Below are 20,146 nucleotides of genomic sequence, written 5' to 3'. Positions count from 1 at the left end.
GATCTTCCGGAAACAGACCCAGTACAGTTGGGCTCCAGATTCAAGTTTAAGTTTGCCAGACATAGAAGGGTCTATCCCAAGAACTATCCCAAAGATCAACTCCAGACCTAAGCATCAAACACAAAACAGAATAAAGTTCCTTGAAGATAGCCCAGATTATCTCGCTAACTTCAGGGTAGGGCAGGAGTTCTTAAAAAGAACCTAAAATTCAAAATTCCCATCAGTTCAACTGCACTAAAATAAGGGATGTTTTTTGTTTGATCAAACCATTGAGAGAATGCAAAGGCGAGTGACAGAATGGCCGATGCTTGCTTTCATCACACTTCATGCTACAGGATGAAAAAGCTTTATAGGGGCCGGAGTGATAGCACAGTGGCAGGGTGTTTGCCTTGCACGTCACTGACTCAGGATGGACCTGGGTTCAATTCCCAGTATCCCATATGGTCCCCCAAGCCTTTCCAGGAGCCATTTCTGAGCATAAAGCCAGAAGTAACCCCTAAGCACTGCCGGGTGTGGCAAAAACAAAACAAAACAAAACAAAAAAAGCTTTGTATAAGTCTTAGGAATAACTATAAGTCAGTAAGCAAAGTGATAGTTATTTCTAATAAAGATAATTCTTTCTAATAATATACTGGCATAAGATGGAACAGACAAATCAGGAAAAGAAATAAAAGACCCATGAATATATTAAAGGATGTTCAATATTATTAGCCACAAGAAAAGGTAAATTAAATCCCAAAGACATATCTCTGCATAGTCACCAAAGTGATTAAAATGTCTGATGATACAAAATCATTTTGAGATTCTGGGTTATTAATTACAGTTTAATGCTGTTGTATGTGACTGGAGAGAGTGAATTTCTAAAGTTTGAAGATGCACATAGCCTATTTCTTAGAGCAGCAAACTGGGGGGGGGGGGGGGAAGAAACCAGTATAATAAATGGCCATATTCCTGTCATGGAATTCCATACACTACAGCAACAGTAGAGTGATGCCGTGTGAAAAACCTCTCAGCTATTGTGTGAAATCAGAAAGGAAAAGAATACTTTGGACACCCTTTGGATACGCTTACATGAAATTCAAAGTAGATATGCTTACCTATGCAAGGTTAAGTAGTAAATAGTCAAGAACAGCACAAATGTTGAAGCTGAAGCAATAGTACAATAAGAATATAAATAAAATAAACATATAAATAAAATATAAATGTAAGTAAAAGAAAAATATAAATCCACGTGTTGAATGAGACCACCCCAGGCATCGTGCTTCTGACCCCTTAGGTGAATGAGTGAATGAAGCAGGGTAGCTGGGGAGAAATTATACCAAGCCAATTAAAATATTCATTGGTGGTATTTAAGAAATAGAAAAGACATTATTGTAATAATACCCAAAGACAATAGAGATGAGGGCTGGAAGCACGGGCTCATGATATGAAGCTTACCACAAAGAGTGGTGAGTGCAGTTAGAGAAATATCTTCACTAAATATTATTATAGCATTGGTAATGAGTGAGAGAAGTAGAATGCCTGTCTTGAATACAGGCAGGAAGTGAAGGAGAAGGGAGTTGGAGGAGATGGGAGGCATTGGTGGTGGGAATGCTGCACTAGTGAAGGGGGGTGTTTTTTTTCTAGAATTGAAACCCAACTACAAACATGTTTGTAATCATGATGCTTAAATAAAAATATTATTTAAAAATATTCATTTTTGTTAACCTATTTTTACTTCATGGCTTTTCTCTGCCATGTGCTGCCTATCTGTTAGGTGCTCTCTTTGGAGTCCAAAGCCTGCACTCCTTTCTTTATTCAAATCAACTCCCAATCCCAGGTGTGGGAAGGTCAAGTCAGATACAAAAGCAACTATCCAATGGGCTTTCACTTCTCCAAGGAAGAGGTTAGGGAAAATGAAAGTTAAGAGAACACCTTTGTTTGGAGTTGATAGCTGGGTATTATCTTTTTTTTTTGGGGGGGGGGCACCCATGCCAGGGGTTCCTCCTGACTATGCATTCAGAAATCATTCCTGGCTTGGGGGACCATATGGGACTCTGGGGAATCAAACCACAGTCCGTCCTAGGTTAGCACATGCAAGGCAAATGCCCTATTGCTTGCGCCATGGCCCCAGCCCGCCCCTGGATATTATCTTATAGGTAGGGAGAGCACTCACCTGGATTTTATCCCCAACACCAACTATGGTCCTCCAAGCCCTATCAGGAATGATCCCTGAGTGAAGAGCCAGGAGTAACCCCTGAGCATCAGAACGTGTGACTCTCCCTTTCAAAAAAAATAATGTTACTACCATACATGACAGGCTGGTGGTTATCTGTGGAATGGTATGAAAATGTAGTGATTGGTAGGATCCAAGCAATAGCTACAGATTACTGCCAATGCTTGATTTTTCTTGACTTGGGCAATAATGTTGTGGTTTCATTCATCTAGCTCTTTGGTAGTTTTGTTTTTGTTTTTGTTTTTCTCCCGGTGGTCAAGATTTAGTCCATATTGGATCAGAGGATCAAACATGATGCTGGGGACTGAATGTGGGTCAGCTGTGCAAGTCAAGACTTGTACATGCTATACTGTCGCTCCAGCCCCATCTTTGTATATTATTTGGTGTATATTTTCTTTCATAAAACACAAAGTGGTTAAAATACTGTGTTACAAAAGAATCATTGTGCAAAGAAGTGAAAACACTGGAATTGCTAAAGTGATTGTTCAATGCCACTCTCCATAGCACAGACTTTGGCAATGAAAGGTGCAAGGTGATAAAGTGAACCAAATTATTGATTCAAAGTTAAAATAGTTTATTTTTACAAGGTTTGTAAAATAGTGACCTGTTTTTTTTTTCATCTGTAAATGCGTATCACAGAAATTAAGCGTTCATTGTCGGCTGGGAGTTATTTATAATCCTACATCCAAAATAAATGAAGAGAACACAGCTATTTCCAGAGGAATTTTGTCAGCTTTTCTTACACAGAAAAACAAATTTTTGAGTGGCTTTCTCAGCAAACTGGTAATGGAAGAAACTGCTACAGCAATTTACTCTGGAGAAAAAATTAAAACATTCTTGACTGAGGTTAGTACCTGTTTGTTTGGCAACATATTTACTTCCTATTTATTATAAGCCAGGTGGTGAACTTGGAGATAACTGTGTTATGAAATAATAGCAATAAGTATAACCAATGGGGGGATAATACACATTCTTTACACTTTAGTAAAAGATAAATGCTCAATGATGTGAGTTTGTATAGAGGCATTTAACAAATTGAAGTTCCAGTGACTTCTCCAGAATTCATAATGTTGATGGCATTTTGCTGAAGGTATATTCAAAAATGAATATTGGAGAGTTAAAGGATAATGGAAATAATCCTCAGATACTTCGCTGAGGCTTTTTTTTAGTAAAGGAGAAATTCTAAGCAGACAGAAGATGATTCTCTGGAGTAAAGGTTCTTTGATTTATCTTTAAAAAAAATTCTGAGTACTTTCCAGTCAGGATAATTTTAAACAAGACAGACAACACTATCTGTGGAGCTTATATTTGTGGCAAGAGCAATGTAAGTTGTATTGAAACAAAAGGAAATGAGAAATGAACCCAGGAATGTCCGAGAATGTTCACAAACACAGGAAGTCGATAGTTGAACACAGAGATAGATGGGCCAATCAGGTAGAAGTGATGCGAGGTATTGTGAGTGAAATAGTGTTGAGGAAAGTACCCAGAGCCCCATATATTTCAAACACTTGAATTTTTGAAAAGTTATAATGGAATGCTATAAAAAGAACTTGAAGAAATAATATATGTTTTTAAAAAATGACCCTAGAAAGGCTGGAGTGGTGGCACAGGCAGGAGGGCGTTTGCCTTACATGTGTTAACTTAGGAACGACCGAGGTTCAATCTCCAGGTGTCCCATATGATCCCCCAAGCCAGGGGTGAGTTCTGAGTGCATAGCCAGGAATAACCCCTGAATGTCACCGGGTGTGGCCCAAAAACCAGAAACAAAATGACCCTAGATACATATGAAGATCTTATAGTAGACAAAGTAGAATAAGTAAGATGAACAATACCATTGTGATAATCTAGGCAAGATATAATAGGGGAGTCAGAGAGAGAGAGTGCAGTGAGTAGGGTGCTTGCCTTGCAGGCTGCCAAAGCCAGGTTTGATCTCGGGCACCCCATGTGATTTTCCCCTGAGCCCTGCCAGGAGTGACTCCTGAGCACAGCTGGTGTGGTCTCCAAAACCAAACAAAATAAAAAATAGAAGAAATAATGGTTTCTTAAGCTAGATAGTGTGTTGACAATGGTGAGGTGGTTAATCATGTACTCAACATGATGAGCTAATTCCACATGGCAAGGGAGGCTCACCAGTTAACATTTGGGTTTAAACAACTGGAATTAGTTGTGAGATGGGGAAGTCGAGGGGGTAAGGGTTGGGCACATAAAGTTTCAAGTGTTAGATTTATCTGGGTCCAACTGGAGATGCCTCAGGTAGAGCTGATGAGTTCACCCTTGAGGGAATGAGCCCAGAAATTTATTAGTGAAGGACTGCTTGTCATTCCTCAGTCAGTCACATTCTTTGTATATTAAAGCAAGAAAGCTAGATGAAATATCTTGCAAATGATAAAGGAATTAGATCACACGGGGACTGAAAATGGAGCCCTGGGGTTTTCTGAGAAGTTGGAAAGCACATGAAAATTCTGACTTTCTCCAGGAGACAGATGGAATGGCCGGGGAATGAGGAAGATAGTTAGGAGACTTTGGTATCAAGGGAGGCCATTGAAGCCAGGATTTTTGAGAGACTGCCAGGAACAAGACTTCATAATTGATAGCTGGATTTGCCAAAGGGATCATTGGTGACTTTGATAAGAATAATTTCAGGGACATGGTAATGTAAAGTATACTTAAGGGAGAATGGGACTTCAAGAAATAAAACCAATGGAGCCAAAGAGATGACGCAGCGGTAGGGCGTTTGCCTTGCACATGGCTGACCCAGGATGGACTGCGATTTGATCCCCCAGCACCCATATGGTCCCCGAACCCAGGAGCAATTTCTGAGTGCAGAGCCAGGAGAAACCCCTGAGCATCACCGGGTATGCTGCCAAAATAAAAGAAATAAAACCAAGTCGAGATGGGTCCTTTAAAGAAGGATAGATCAACGGGTAGAGCATTTGCACACAGCCAACCCAGGTTCGATGCCCAGTATCCCGTATGGTCTCCTGAGCCTCTCAGGAGTAATTTCTGAGTGCAGAGCCAGGAGTAATCCCTGAGTACTGCCAGGTGTGCCCCCCCCCAAAAAAAAATACTAACAATGTATAAGAGAGAGGCAGAGAAATACCATGTAGTTCAAGCATGACTTGGGGTCAAAGGATTTCTAAATTGGAAATTTGTAACTTTTCTCTATGCTAAGGAAAACAGTGCCTCAAAAAAGGGAAAATTGCTATAAAGGGGTGGGTACTAGGCTCCAAGTGAAAGTCTTAAGTATTGGGCCCGGAGAGATAGCACAGTGGTGTTTGCCTTGCAATCAGCCAATCCAGGACCAAAGGTGGTTGGTTCGAATCCCAGTGTCCCATATGGTCCCCCGTACCTGCCAGGAGCTATTTCTGAGCAGACAGCCAGGAGTAACCCCTGAGCACCGTTGGGTGTGGCCCAAAAACCAAAAGAAAGAAAGAAAGAAAGAAAGTCTTAAGTATTGATCTGGAATTCTATCTGTTTTTAACCAGAAGAAAGGTGAGTACTGTGCCTAGAGAGGTTTGTGGGCTGATTTCTCTGATGGTAGCTAGATGAAGTATATTTATTTCTCATTTTATTTATTTTGGGGGGGGCATACCTGGTGATGCTTAGGAGTTACTCCTGATATGCGCTAAGAACTCATTCCTCGCTTGGGGGACCATATGGGTCACTGCGGGTTTGAACCAACCATGGTCTGTCCTGGGTCAGCCACATGCAAAGCAAACACCCTACTGTTGTGCCATCACTCCAGCCCCTATTTCTCATTTTATTTTTAGTTTTGGGGTAAGCAGTGCTCAGGAAGTACTCTTGGCTCTGCTCTCAGAAATCACTCCTGCAGTGCTTGGGGGACCTTATAGGATGCTGGGGATTGAACCTGGGTAAGCTGGGTACAAGACAAATGCCCTCCCTGCTGTACTAAGGCCCTGGTCCCTATCAAATTCTTGGTCATCCTAGTCACATTGCTAGTGTTTGACGACCCTAGGGGACAGCACAGGGCAGCACTTGTGTTCTTATCTCACGATGCAGAAAGTTGTTAGCAATCAGAATGGAAGGACCAGTGATCGGCCTGCCAAAGTGGACTCTGTCTTCTAAGTGGCCCCAAGGTCACAGATGTGTGTAAGCCTGGTGCGAAGAAGTGCCAGAGTAGGAAAGTGGGAACCACATGTTTGTATTTTAGTTTCTCTGATTGTTTCTGACCAAGAGTTTGGAAATTATTTTTTCTGGAATTGACTTTAGAATTGAATAATAACAGTGTATTTCTGTTTCTAACACTGTTGGTTTTATTTTTAATTTGTTTCATTTTTATATTTTGATGTATGGGTGATAATCTGTGGTACTCAGGGCTCACTCCTAGCTCTGCACTCAGGAATTACTCTGCCTGCACTCAGAGAACCATACAGAATGTCCAGGGGTTAAACCCAGATAGACTTCTGTGCAAGGCAAGTGACTTATTTGTTTATTTATTTTTGAGTGTATTCATAAATGAAGGTCCAGAATTTAATTGGGGGCTTATACTTGAGTAATAATTTAATTTATTTACTGTTAAATTTTATTTAAATAGCTGTTTTCTATCAGTTTAATCACCTCTACATTCATTGGAAATGTTCAAAGAATGAATAGCAGGAGTGATAGCACAGTGGTAGAGCATTTGCCTTGCACATGGCCAACCCAGGATGGACCCAGGTTCAATCCTCAGTATCCCATATGGTCCCTCAAGCCTGCTTGGAGCGATTTCTGAGTACAGAGCCTGAGTCCTGCAGGGTGTGGCCCAAAACCAAAAAAAAAAGAATAAGAAACCAAACTAACAACAATAACAGAAGAACAAACAAAAAAGAATGAATAGCAAAGTATATTTGCTTTTAGTAAGATTCGCATATGCTATAACTGATTTAGCACCTGAAGATTCCTTTTCTAACTTACGTGATTTTTAAAAGAAAATAACAGTCCTATTATGCTGAGTGAAATAAGTCAGAGGGAGAGATAGGCACAGAATAGTCTCACTCATCTGTGGGATTTAAGAAAAATAAAAAGCAATATAGTAATAATACCCAGAGACAATGGAGATGAGGTCTGAAAGGACCAGCTCACAATATGAAGCTCACCACAAAGAAAGGTGAGTGAAGTTAGAGAAATAACTACACTGACAACTATCATGACAATGTTAATAAGTGAGAGAAGTAGAATGCCTGTCTCGAATACAGACAGGGGGTGGGGGAAGAGGGAGATGAGGGCATTGGTGGTGGGAATGTTGCACTGGTGAAGTGGGGGATGTTCTTTCTGTGACTGAAACCCAACTGCAATCCTTTTTGTAATCAAGGTGCTTAAATAAAGATATTATTCTCGAAAAAAGAAATTAGCAGTTTTAAAATCATATTTATTGTCATTTTAAATTTTATCGTATTATTAAAGTCAGCTTTGTTAAGAACATATTTACTATTTTCTTATTGTCTCATCTCTTTTAATGTATACATTAGGGAATGGATATGGATGCTTTTGAGAAAAAATACAATACTATTGGAATAAATATTTTCCAAACTCACCGGTTGTTTTGTCAAGATGTACTAAAATTGGATCCTGGGAAAATGGGTGTTGTCAGCAATGGGAGAGTAAGTACAGAAGCAGTTGCTCAATTTTCTTGTTAAAATCTTTGTCTGACCTTTTTTACCTCTAATTTTTGCTAAAGAAATAAATGCCTGGGGCTGGCGAGGTGGTGCTAGAGGTAAGGTGTCTGCCTTGCAAGTGCTAGCCAAGGAAAGATCGCGACCGCGGTTCCATCCCCCGGCGTCCCATATGGTCCCCCCCAAGCCAGGGACAATTTCTGAGCGCTTAGCCAGGAGTAACCCCTGAGCATCAAATGGGTGTGGCCCAAAAAAACAAAAAAAAAAAAAAAAAGAAGAAGAAAAAAGAAAGAAATGCCTGTTTAATAAAAAAAAAAAATGTTTGTTCCACTCTGGTATCTTCCAGAAGATAGATACTAATATTGCTACATGTATTTTAAGTTTCTAGGACCTTTGGATGAAATTTTCTATATGGAAGATTTTCTCCTGTTGGAAAAGATGGCATTTACCAATTTGGTAGAGAAAATTAAAGGCTTTGTTGAAAATATGAACTTAAGTCCGAAGAAGTAAGTTTTTAGAATCCTAAATTGCATCTTATTTCTGGATTTGGTATTTTACTTTTTATGTTTTCTTTCTAAGGTTAGATGATGTTTTAAATGTATTTGGAAATGATGGTATACTGGCAGATAGATGAAGAATGTAAAGAAATCAGAAGCCATCCATATATTCACCACTATCCATTTTGTTTTTATTTATGAATAAGTTGCCAGATAATGTTTTGTTTTTAACTTCTTCTGGAATTGATTTTCTTACTTTATTAATTTTTTTTTACTAAAGTGTCATAATTTACAAAGTTGTTCACAATAGAGATTCTGGCTTAAAACATTTCAGTACCAGTCCTACTCTCAGCATCAGCTTCCATCCACCAGTGTCTTTAGCTTCCAGTCCACACCCCAAGCCCGTTTCCATGACAGGTACATTTTTATGTTTCTTTTTGTTTTGGGTTTTGGTCACACCTGGCTGACTGAGCTCAGTGGTTACTCCTGGCTCTGTGCTCAGAAATCACTCCTGGCAGGGTCGGGACCTTATGGGAAGCCAGAGATTGAATCCAGATCTGTCTGAGATTGGCAGTGTACAAGGCAAATGCCCTACTGCTGTGCTATTGCTCTGGCCCTGACAGGCACTTTTTCAAATTTAGTTATTATCATTTTGGTTCCCTGCTTTTGATGTTGTTGGCTCTGTGATATCAATAGATAAATATGCCTCACCTTTGTTTTGTTTTGTTTCAGTCTTGGCTCTAGCTGTCATTTTTGTCAGCAATCACTCATCCCAATATCTTCCCTTCCCAAGAGGGGATCATTTTTCGTAAGATTATGTGCTATATTTATGTGCCACATAATCTTAGGGTTATGTGCTATATATTATAAAATACCCTATATTTGTGTTTCTGACTTGCACTTCAGACATAAATATTCATGGCCAGCATTGCCTATTTTGCCTGCCTTGACTTTTAGGGAGATGTCCTGTTGAACTGTAGGGTCCTTTGCTCTCTTCTTCCATAGGGACTTGGTTGCTGTTCAGGTATAAAGAGCTAGTTTAGTTATTTTAATTCTTTTTTCAGTATTCCATATTCATATATGACTATACTGCAGTTTATTTATAGACCCATATTGAGGTACCGTTATTTTGGCTTTGGTGTCCTGTTCTTAAAAGTCATTCTTTTTTTCGGGGGTGTACACCCGGTGATGCTCAGAGGTTACTCCTGACTATGCGCTCAGAAATCGCTCCTGGCTTGGGGAACTATATGGGATGCTGGGGATTGAACTCAGGTCTGTCCTGGGTCAACCATGTGCAAGGCAAATGCCCTACCACCTGCGCCACCGCTCCAGCCTCTGTTCTTACAAGTCATTCTAAAGACTACTTTGATGGCATTGCTGTGTGAGTTCTCTCAAGAAGACTTAGAGTGTAACTGGCTTACAGACTCTGCACATCTTTAACTTTACCAGATTTTGTTAAACTGTATTCTCACAGGCAATATTGAAAACATCACTCTAGGGGTTTGATGTGAGGGGCTAGATACTTAGTAAATGGATACAGAGTTGCCTTGTACAAGGTTGACCTGGGCTCAATACCCTAACACCTCATGTGGTTTCCCCAGCTCTAGCAGGAATGATCCTGGAGGACAGAGCCCTGGGTTAGACCAGAGCTTTGCTGGTTTCTAAAATAACTGGAGTAATTGTACAATGGGTTGGGCACTTGCCTTGCATGTAGCTAACCAGGTTTCATCCCAGAAATTCCATATAGTTCCCAAGCCCGCCAGGAGTGATCCCTGAGCATAGAGACAGGAAAAAGCCCTGAGCATTGCCAGATGTGCCCCTCCCTCACCAAAAAAAAGAGAACATAGTCTTTAAATAAGACACTGAAGCAAGATCAAAATTCAAATAAAAATTTAAACACTTTCATTAACTCAACAAAATCTACTTGCTGAGAAGTTTGAAATAATGTATAATTAAGATTATATATTACATTATTGTAGTAAAGATTTTATAAATTAAATTGCTCTTTCTGGAGACATCCTTGTGATAGAAGTACATAGCCTTTCCCCTCCCCCCCCCCCCCATATTTACCAGTTATTTCTCTTGTTCGTCTAGCATGAGTGACCTGGTTATGAAAACTGATGCCCTTATTTCATCTTTACCTCCACGTGCATCTCGGTATGATGTCAGCTTTCGAAAAGAGGATCACAGGTAATGCTAGTACCCTTATCTCTCCCCAGAAATGCTGTCCTTGGTAGCAGTTTTCATTTGCATTCCCTTTGTCGAATGCAGCCAAGATTCAAGTTCAATTGCAAATTCTTCATTTGAGAATACATCTGTTGGGCAAGATTATAACATTTCAGTCACTTATGCATTTTAATTAGGGTGATAAAAAATATAGGATACTGAGTTTCAGATATGTTATTCCCCTGCCCCCCGTGTGGTTTGTTGATTCTTATGGTTGATGCTCAAAATCACTTGACATTTTGGAAGTATCTTTGTTATGAATATCTTTATTTAAATGCCTTGATTACAAATATGATTATAGTTGGGTTTCAGTCATGTAATGAACAACCCCCTTCACCAGTGCAACATTCCCATCACTAATATTCCAAATCTCCCTTGGAAGTGTATCTTGAGTGGATTCTTATAACTAATGCTATTTCTACTTCTCAATCTAAGGAAAGTACAAAAGACTCAGTTGCAAAAGACTTTTTTGGTTAATAAAATGTAGGTAGGCACAACAGCTTGCTTCCAGATCTGTTCTGTGAAGATATCTCTAGTTGCTGAGGAGGGGTGCACATATTGTTCCCTGCTTAAGTTCGGAGAACACGGCACTCTGCGTGCAATGAGAGATTCTCAAAGTCAGTTGAAGTTGTGTCAACTATTGAACAAGACAGGTAGAAAATTCATTGTGTTTAATTTACCAGTTTAGTTCCAGTGTTCTTGGGACACCTGTTTTGTTAATAATTTGTTGAATCATAAAAAATAGATTTCTACAGGTGGTCATAAAAGAAAACTGTTTTAGGAATTCGAGCAATAGAACAGTGGTTAGGGAATTTGCCTTGCATATGGCTGATCCTGGTTTGATCCCCAGCATCCCAGATAGTTCATCAAACCTGCCAGGAATAATTCCTGAGTGCAGAGCTAGGAGTAATCCCTGAGTGCTGCCATAGGTGGCCTCAAATGCAAAACCAAAACAAAAAAACCATTTAGAAGAATAAACTAGCTTCTAAGTTCACTGCAATAACCCTTTTCCTCTAAGACTTAAACTAAAATGCAGCTAGCTCTGGACCCTGCCTCCTTTATCTCTTATAAGTGGAGCTTTGTGTTTTCAGTTAAGAACCATTCAGAACTGGGAAATCAATAAGTGAGATAGTACAGAAGCTTTAGACATGTCATATTAGATGACCTTTTGCTAATCATCACATAGAAAATGAAATCGGATAAAAGACTTACACACCACAGAGCGGCTGACATTTCTTGCAGGGTTTCATGAGCACAGAAAGATGTGGTCTTATCTCCTGGATGTGGACTGTCAGGGCTGGCACTTGCTGAGCTGCAGGAAGTCTCTCTTTTCTGGTCTCTTCATGTGTGTGTCATATTATCATCATCTAAGAAAAATGAATTTCCAAAGAGAAATTATATGGCACTATTGGCAAGAAAATTTTTTTTCTTTCTTTTTTCCCCAGATATCTTTGAGGTTCAATACTTTTAAGTTCTTTTAAGCCCACCTACTGGAATTCTTCTTTACAGACTTTTTGTGTTTCTTTTTTGGGGGGATAGGATTTGAGTCAGAACTGGTGGTACTCAGGAGTTACTCCTCACTCTGTGCTCAGAAATAAATTACTCCTGGCAGGCTCAAGATCCATAGGGAATGCTGGGGATCAAACCCTGATTGGCATAGGGCATGAAAGGCAAGGGCCCTACCTGCTGTGCTATCTATCACTCCAGTCACACTTCTTGAATTTCTTGAATAGCTTTGGGATGTAATTCTTCAAAACTACTCCTATAAAAGTTAATCAACTCTGTAGTCATCTGCCCCTCAAGTAGTGTAACACTTAAGCATTTTTTTTAATGTTGGGATGACTTATATTAAATATCTGAAACATTTGATCATATGTAGATAGATGTCACATTCCCTGCTTTTGATCTCTAGCATTCACATCCTGTGGCTTTACAAATCAGATTGTGTTATGTTCTAGCAAGGGAAGGAGATGATGTGATGTAACTTTGTGACTATGGTATACATTTCTCCTTTGTTTTCCATTTTTTATGTTTGGAGCATTTTTATAATTTTATAAAATTTTATAAATTTTATAATGGACATCAAGTACATATGCATTGCTGTACATTTCAGACCTGAGAAAAGATAATCAACACAAAAGAATTGGGCTTTATTATTTGCATTTTGCAATCTATAAGAATTTGGGGGTGGGCCCAGAGAGATAGCACAGCGGCGTTTGCCTCGCAAGCAGCCGATCCAGGACCAAAGATGGTTGGTTCGAATCCCAGTGTCCCATATGGTCCCCCATGCCTGCCAAGAGCTATTTCTGAGCAGACAGCCAGGAGTGACCCCTGAACACTGCCAGGTGTGGCCCAAAAAAAAACAAAAAACAAAAACAAAGAATTTGGGGGAACTTAATGTGATGAGCATTGTCACTGTGATAGTATTATTCTCTGAAGAGTTGCAAAAAAAAACATCCATTCGGGCCCGGAGAGATAGCACAGTGGCGTTTGCCTTGCAAGCAGCCGATCCAGGACCAAAGGTGGTTGGTTCGAATCCTGATGTCCCATATGGTCCCCCGTGCCCGCCAGGAGCTATTTCTGAGCAGACAGCCAGGAGTAACCCCTGAGCATCGCCGGGTGTGGCCCAAAAACCAAAAAAAAAAAAACAAACAAAAAAAAACATCCATTCATCATTTTTCTCTGGTTCTTTTCAGGTTTATTTATATTTTATTGAAAAGGATCCCTAAACGCTTAAATTTGCATTTTCTTGTGTGAAGTGATAAGTCAATATAAACGAATAAGGATAGACATAGATAATAGAGATGAAGTAGGTCATTGAATAAATTTAACTCATGAGTTGGTTGTACTACTTTTCTTTTTTCTAGCATTGTAAAGATCGATCCACCAGAGAATGATATGTTCTTTGATGTTGTTGCTATTGTTGATCCTTTGTCAAGAGAAGCGCAGAAGATGACACAGGTGTTGATTGTAAGGAACCATTTTCTTTTATGTATGACACATATTTGTGCATTAACTTGTGTTTTGAAATTTATAATGTCTGATTTTTTGTTTTGTTTTGGGGGACACTCCCAGAGATGCTCAGGTATTGGTTACTTACTCCTTGCTCTGCACTCCAGAGTCTTTCCTGGCGGGGCTCATATGGGGTGTCAGCGATCGAACCTCTTGTGGCTGTGCCACAGGTGCCACATGCAAGGCATGTGACTATATCATTCTGAGCCCTGAAATTTATCTTTTTATTTATAAATCTGTTTCAATATGATTAAAATATTTGTGCTTTTTCTTTTTTTTTTCTTTTTTTCTTTTGGTTTTTGGGCCACACCCAGCTTTGCTCAGGGGGTTACTCCTGGCTGTCTGCTCAGAAATAGTTCCTGGCAGGCACGGGGGACCATATGGGACACTGGGATTCGAACCAACCACCTTTGGTCCTGGATCGGCTGCTTGCAAGGCAAACACTGCTGTGCTATCTCTCCGGGCCCGCTTTTGCTTTTTCTTACCTATGCCATCTCCGGGGTTTTCAGAGAGCAAACTATTTTCTTTTGTACCCAGTCTTAAAAGAGAAGCTTTCAATTTCTCAATATTGTATGTGAAATTTAGTGTTGAGGTATGCTTCTTTGACTAAGTCTATCATTTTGTTGAGTTTTCATTAAAAATGGATTACTGAACCTTTTTTTAAAAAAAAACAAAAAACTTCTTATTAGTCCAAGGAACATGAAATAATTTGTTTTATAACTGCCAAGGGGATGGGCAGAGGGTATGGGAAGGAACCTGGGACTTTGGTGGTAGAACTAGTGTTGGAATATGGTATGCAGAAATAGTTCTATTCTGAGCAACTTTGGAAATCATGGTATCTAAAAAAAGCAATCCTGAAAAAGAAGCACAACACCTTTCTCTGTGTAGATTGATTAGATCATAAGGTTTTTTAATCTTATGTTGATATGTCGTATTATTTAATTGATTCATACATGTTCAACCGAGTTTGCAGCATTATAAAAAGTCCTACTTTGTTGCAATGTATGATCTTTTTATGGTATTGTTAAATTGAGTTCCTTAAGATTTTGCTGGGGATATTCTCCTCTTGCTCATCAAGAATCATGGCCTATTTTTTGTGTGTTTGATGAACCTGTCTGCTTTCCACATTTAAAACGTATTTAGAAAAATTTCATTTTCTTTAGTCTTTCAGAAGAACCAAGAAAGCTAGATAAAAGGTCACCTTTTAAGATGTGGTAGAATTCACCAGTAAAACCATCTGGACCTGAAATTTTGTTTTAGAGGAAATTATTGTTGCTGTTTCCTTCCTTTTAATTAACCTAGGAAGCACTTACAAATTCCCTGTTTTGTAGTCATTATTTAGAAAAGAAGCATAACTTATATTTGAAGCATTTTTATATACAAATAGAATGTAGGAATAATGGATGACATAGTAATGTAAAATATGAAATTCAGTTTATATCATTGGCCTTAATAGCATACTTTATTTCTTAGTAACTTGGGTACTTCATAAAACTCATCTTAATTTAAAAAATTAAATTTATGCTATGCATAAAATAAAGTATTAAATAAATTTCTGAAAGAAATGATAATTTATTATTTAATACTTGAAATAAAAAGTAATTAAATGACTTTCATTGCTAAACACACAAGGAGTGAAAGGACTAGAATTAAAAATTAAAACTCGGGACCAGAGCAATAGTATAGTAGGTCAAGTGCTTGCGTTGCCTTGTTTACACACAGCTGGCCCAAGTTTGATCCCCAGCATCCTATATGGTCTCCCACTCCCCACCAGAGGTGATTCCTAAGCTCAGAGCCAGGAGTAACCCCTAAACAGAACTGGGTGTGGCCCCAAAACAAAACAACAAAATTAAAAGTCTTAAATCCTTACCCAGTGTAACTCTTAAATCCTTACCCACTTTCTTCTCACACTGCACCTTCAGATACATATGTTTTGTGGGGGGTTTTTTCTTCCTCATTTACCTGCATTCTTTGTTGTGTACTTCAGATAGTCACTGACTATTTTCTCTACAAAGTAAAAACAATAAAAATTTGAAATTTCTACTTACAGTTAAGGAGAAAAAAGATCATATTTTATTCCTTTTTCAAAATTTTAAATAAAGTTTTATTATTATTATTGTTATTATTTCATTTCTAGCTAAAAGCCAGTAGCAACAGCACCATGGGTAGGGGCATTTGCTTTGCACACAGCTGACCTGGGTTCTATCCCCAGCATCCCGTATGGTCTCCTGAGCTTACCAGGAGTGATACCTGAGCACAGAACCAGGAGTGTTCACCTCAGCATTGTCAAGTGTGCCCCACCCCCCAAAAAAACTTCCTATTTTCTCTCTCTCTTTTTTTTTTTTTTGGTTTTTTTTGGGCCACACCCATTTGATGCTCAGGGGTTACTCCTGGCTAAGTGCTCAGAAATCGCCCCTGGCTTGGGAGGACCATATGGGACGCCTGGGGATCGAACCGCCATAGTGATCTTTCCTTGGCTAGTGCTTGCAAGGCAGACACCTTACCTCTAGCACCACCTCGCCGCCCCCCTTCCTATTTTTCAATCTCGGAAGGATCGGGGACCCTCACCATGATTGTGTGGCTGCTGCTTTGCATTTTCAGATTGGGGATCTGTCATTTTGTTCTTCACTACATAAGGAAATGTGGACCCCTGAAAGAATATCATGTTATGCAAAAGGTAAACTTCATAACCTCCATCAGCTGCTTAGATTCAGACCTTGCTCTGCAGTGCCCAGTTCTGTTTCTTAGGCAAGTCCCATACCTCTCCACTCCTTGCTGTAAACACAGACATATTGGGAGAACTGAATGGGGAAGTGACTAGAAAGTGTCACACAGTGCCTGGAGTTTAGTACATTCTAGTAAATTCTCCAAAACTCTAAGCTGTTTAATCTACTAATGGGTTTTTTTTCCTTGTAGGTACTGGGCAAGATTATCAACATGAAATTGCGCTTGTTCATGAACTGTAAAGGCATGCTTTCAGAATCACCTTTAAAGAGGTGAGTCCAAAGGCCAGAGAGATAGTACAGTGGGTAGGGCACTCGCCTCGCATGCAGTCGACATGGGTTTGATTCCCTGTATCATATATGGTCCCCTGAGCATCGCCAGGAGTGATCCATGAGTGCAGAATCAGGAATAAGCCTTGAGCATGGCCTGATGTGACCCCCAAAATAAAAACAAACTTAAAGATTGAGGTGAGTCTCAGGAAAGGTAATTTCATTTTGAAAGATTTATAAGTAGTCAGATAAAAGGGGGCCAAGATTACTGTATTATATTTTCTTTTCTTCTCAAGACACTTAATTCAAATTGCTCAAATTATCAAAAAATAATGTTAATTCTTTTTTTTTCTTTTTTTTTGGGGGGGGGGGGGTCGACACCCAGCAGCACTCAGGGGTTATTCCTGGATCCATGCTCAAAAATCGCTCCTGGCAGGCTCAGAGGACCATATGGGATTGCCGGGATTTGAACCACCGACCTTCTGCATGGAAGGCAAACACCTTACCTCCATGCTATCTTGCCAGCCCCTTTAAATGTTTTTTATTGTGACCAAAAGCGAATAACAAATCTTTCACAGTAATATTTGAGGTACATAGTGACAATTGATCAGGGTCATTTCCACCACCAAGGTTGTCCTCCCTCCACCCCTTTTCCCAGCATGTATCACATATCTCCCTTCTTTGCCATCTCCCCCCACCCCCAGAGTGCTAGTGTAACTGTTTCCCTCTATGTATAGCTTGTTGTAGATGAGGTAACGATTCTGTTGTTGTTTTGATTTTTGAGCCAGGCCTGTGCCCTATCTATCGTGCTAATTCTTTATTTTTTTAAAGCCAACTTCAGTTTTAAAATATTGAGCCATGGGGCTGGAGCCATGGTGCAGTGGTAAGGCATTTGCCTTGCACGTGCTGTTAGATCCCCAGGTGTGCCATATGGTTCTCCAAGCCAGCCAGGAGCGATTTCTGAGCGAAGAGCCAAGAGTATCCCATGAGCATCATCAGGTGTGGTCCAAAATCCAAATAAATAAATAATAAATAAATAAATAAATAAATAAATAAATAAATAAATAAATAAATAAATAAATAAAAATATTGAGCCAGAAGAAGTAGATCTGAATTTTGGTCACCGCATGAAATTTTTGGGTTTGTTTTTGTCTGTTTGCTTTTGGGCTACACCTGGCGAAGCTCAAGGCTTACTCTGATTCTGCACTCAGGTTTCACTCCTGGTGGACTCTGAGGAGTCTGTGAAATGCTGGGGACTGAACCAATTGGATCGCATGCAAGAGAAGTGTCCTACCCCACTGTACTATCTCTCCAGCCCTGTTTTTATTCTTTTTTTTTTTCCTTCATATTCTTGCAACAGTTTTTACCGTTTCGTTCTGGAGTCAGAACTGATGTTAGAAACTCAGAAGCCCCGTGGACCAGTGGCAAAATTCGTGGAGATCCCCCAGTCGCCTCTTCTGACCCTCAACATGATCACTCCTGAAAGCTGGTTGATTGAAGCGGTACAGAGTAGCTGTGACTTGGATAACATTCACTTGGAGGATGTGAGTCACCCTTAGGGTGCCAGATGCCCCTCTTCAGCTCTTGCAGGGTAACCAGTGAGTGCTCAAACTGAATGGTCTCTGCTCCTCAGCCAGTCTCTCCTTAGATATTTGTGTTACCCCAACTTAGCTTCTCTGGCTTCCCCATTCCTCGCTGCCTTCACTTCTGTGTCTCATTGCCTCACACCCCTGGTCCAAATAGCCCATATCCTAAACACACTTGTCACATAGAGTGAAGAAAATTAGACGTAGGGTAATGCCAGAGTCTACCATGCTCAAGAAAATCACCCAACTATGGAAATATCCCTTACCATTTGGTTTACTTTGAAATTTGCATAGCTAGTCACTTGGAATAGAGCTGAGTTTAATCCCCTAAAATATTTATGTTCATGTTGGCAGTCATGGAAAAAAAGCCATTACAAAATCTGGTCAATAAACAGGCCATTTCAGTTCTTAGAAAACTGCTACAATTTCTTAAATTTGCATTTTATTAGGGACAGAAAATTGGAGACAAGAAACTATGAAACAGTGCTTTGATGTGTATATGAGTATCTAGTTTATATGTGATTTTTTTCCCTCTTTCCTCCGTTGCAACATTCTCTTTAATGAAAATCTGAACTTTGAGTACAAGTCATTGTTTTTTTTTTAGTACAGGAAAGAAAAAATAAAATTACAAGATAGGAAATAAATAATTAGTTGACTTCTTATCAGGCCTTAAGTGGCACTCCAAAGGCACTGGATAGCTGATTTTCTGATGCATTTCCCACCCCCAGAACCCTTTAAATAGTGGGACTTTAGATCCCCACCCAAGCCCCCCTCATCCCTGCCTTTAATGTTGTTACATGTACCATAAGGTGGGAATAAAAACATGCATCAGTAGCCTGGGTCAGCAAGACTTACATTTTGCTGGGAAGTTCTTTCATGAAGTTCCTTTTCTCAACTATGTTGGCTAATAACAAAATGGTTGTATTTTTTTTATCACTCTTAATATTGAGAATGCCTAATCTGAAAAGAAAAATAAAGTCCTATCTTTCCCTAGATCAAGGGAAGTGTTACAGCGGAATATGAGCTCGAGTATCTACTCCTTGAAGGACACTGCTTTGATATCAATTCAGAACAACCGCCCCAGGGACTTCAGTTCACACTGGGCACGAAAAAGATCCCCGTTGTGGTAGATACCATAGTGATGGCCAATCTTGTAAGTACTGACCTACCATTGTTGGTGATAGATACCACAGTAATGGCCAATCTCATAATTTGGTAATAGATACTATAGTTGTGGCCAATCTAGGAAGTATTGACCTGCCATATTAGTGGTGGATACCATGGTGATGGCCCATCTAGTACTGACCTGCCATGGTGGTGGTGTGGTGGTGGATACCACAATGGTGATCACTCTAGCAAGTTGGTGATAGACACCACAGTGGTGGCCAAGTATTGGTGGTGGTGTTGAAATCCTATTGATTTTCCTGCTTGGGAGGTGTTGTTATCCTTAATCTTCTATTATTGAGCAGCTCACAGACCAACACTGTAGACAATGATGAAATGGAATACAAAAGGGGAAATCATACTTGCAGAATTATTGCAACACTAGATTTCTAGGGATTCATTTCTCTGTGTCAGTCAGTCATTCCATAGGAAGCACTTGTTGAAGCACTCATGACTCATCTGCCTTGTACCATAGAATATGTTGGGTCATTGTAATGATCATCATTTTTTCTCTACTTTCTTAAAGGGATACTTTCAGTTAAAAGCAAACCCGGGAGCATGGATCCTAAAACTACGTGAAGGAAAGTCCGAGGATATCTATCAGATAGTTGGGTGAGCTCTGCAGGTCACTCATAACCCTTTTACACAAAAGCAAGCTTTTGGTGTGATGTAGCTGTGATCATCAAAATAAGGTCAATGGATATAAACTGTCACTTCAGATACAATGACTTATATGTGTTGTTTGTCTCTAGCTTTGTCTTTATTTCATAAGTAACTTTAATTACTTACATTATTGACTATTTTTACCATGTATGAGCATGATTTGTATTTTAACATTTAA

At 39.6% G+C, this 20,146-nt stretch overlaps 1 protein-coding gene across 1 annotated transcript in view; it reads left to right on the top strand.

Annotated features, from left to right (window-relative positions):
- Positions 1 to 20,146, top strand: part of UGGT2 (UDP-glucose glycoprotein glucosyltransferase 2) — a 128,457-nt gene that overhangs the window by 69,000 nt on the left and 39,311 nt on the right. Inside the window, exons 21-29 of the mRNA XM_049778517.1 lie at positions 2,855 to 3,061; positions 7,684 to 7,815; positions 8,209 to 8,333; positions 10,419 to 10,514; positions 13,418 to 13,520; positions 16,479 to 16,558; positions 17,916 to 18,099; positions 19,136 to 19,294; positions 19,832 to 19,917. Of these exons, the coding sequence (XP_049634474.1) occupies positions 2,855 to 3,061; positions 7,684 to 7,815; positions 8,209 to 8,333; positions 10,419 to 10,514; positions 13,418 to 13,520; positions 16,479 to 16,558; positions 17,916 to 18,099; positions 19,136 to 19,294; positions 19,832 to 19,917 (1,172 nt within the window). The remainder of the gene's footprint in view (positions 1 to 2,854; positions 3,062 to 7,683; positions 7,816 to 8,208; positions 8,334 to 10,418; positions 10,515 to 13,417; positions 13,521 to 16,478; positions 16,559 to 17,915; positions 18,100 to 19,135; positions 19,295 to 19,831; positions 19,918 to 20,146) is intronic.

This window comes from Suncus etruscus, chromosome 8, assembly GCF_024139225.1.
Source record: "Suncus etruscus isolate mSunEtr1 chromosome 8, mSunEtr1.pri.cur, whole genome shotgun sequence".
NCBI lineage: Eukaryota > Metazoa > Chordata > Mammalia > Eulipotyphla > Soricidae > Suncus > Suncus etruscus.
The sequence above is the reverse complement of the archived record's forward strand: the minus strand, read 5'-3'. Positions and strand labels throughout refer to the sequence as shown.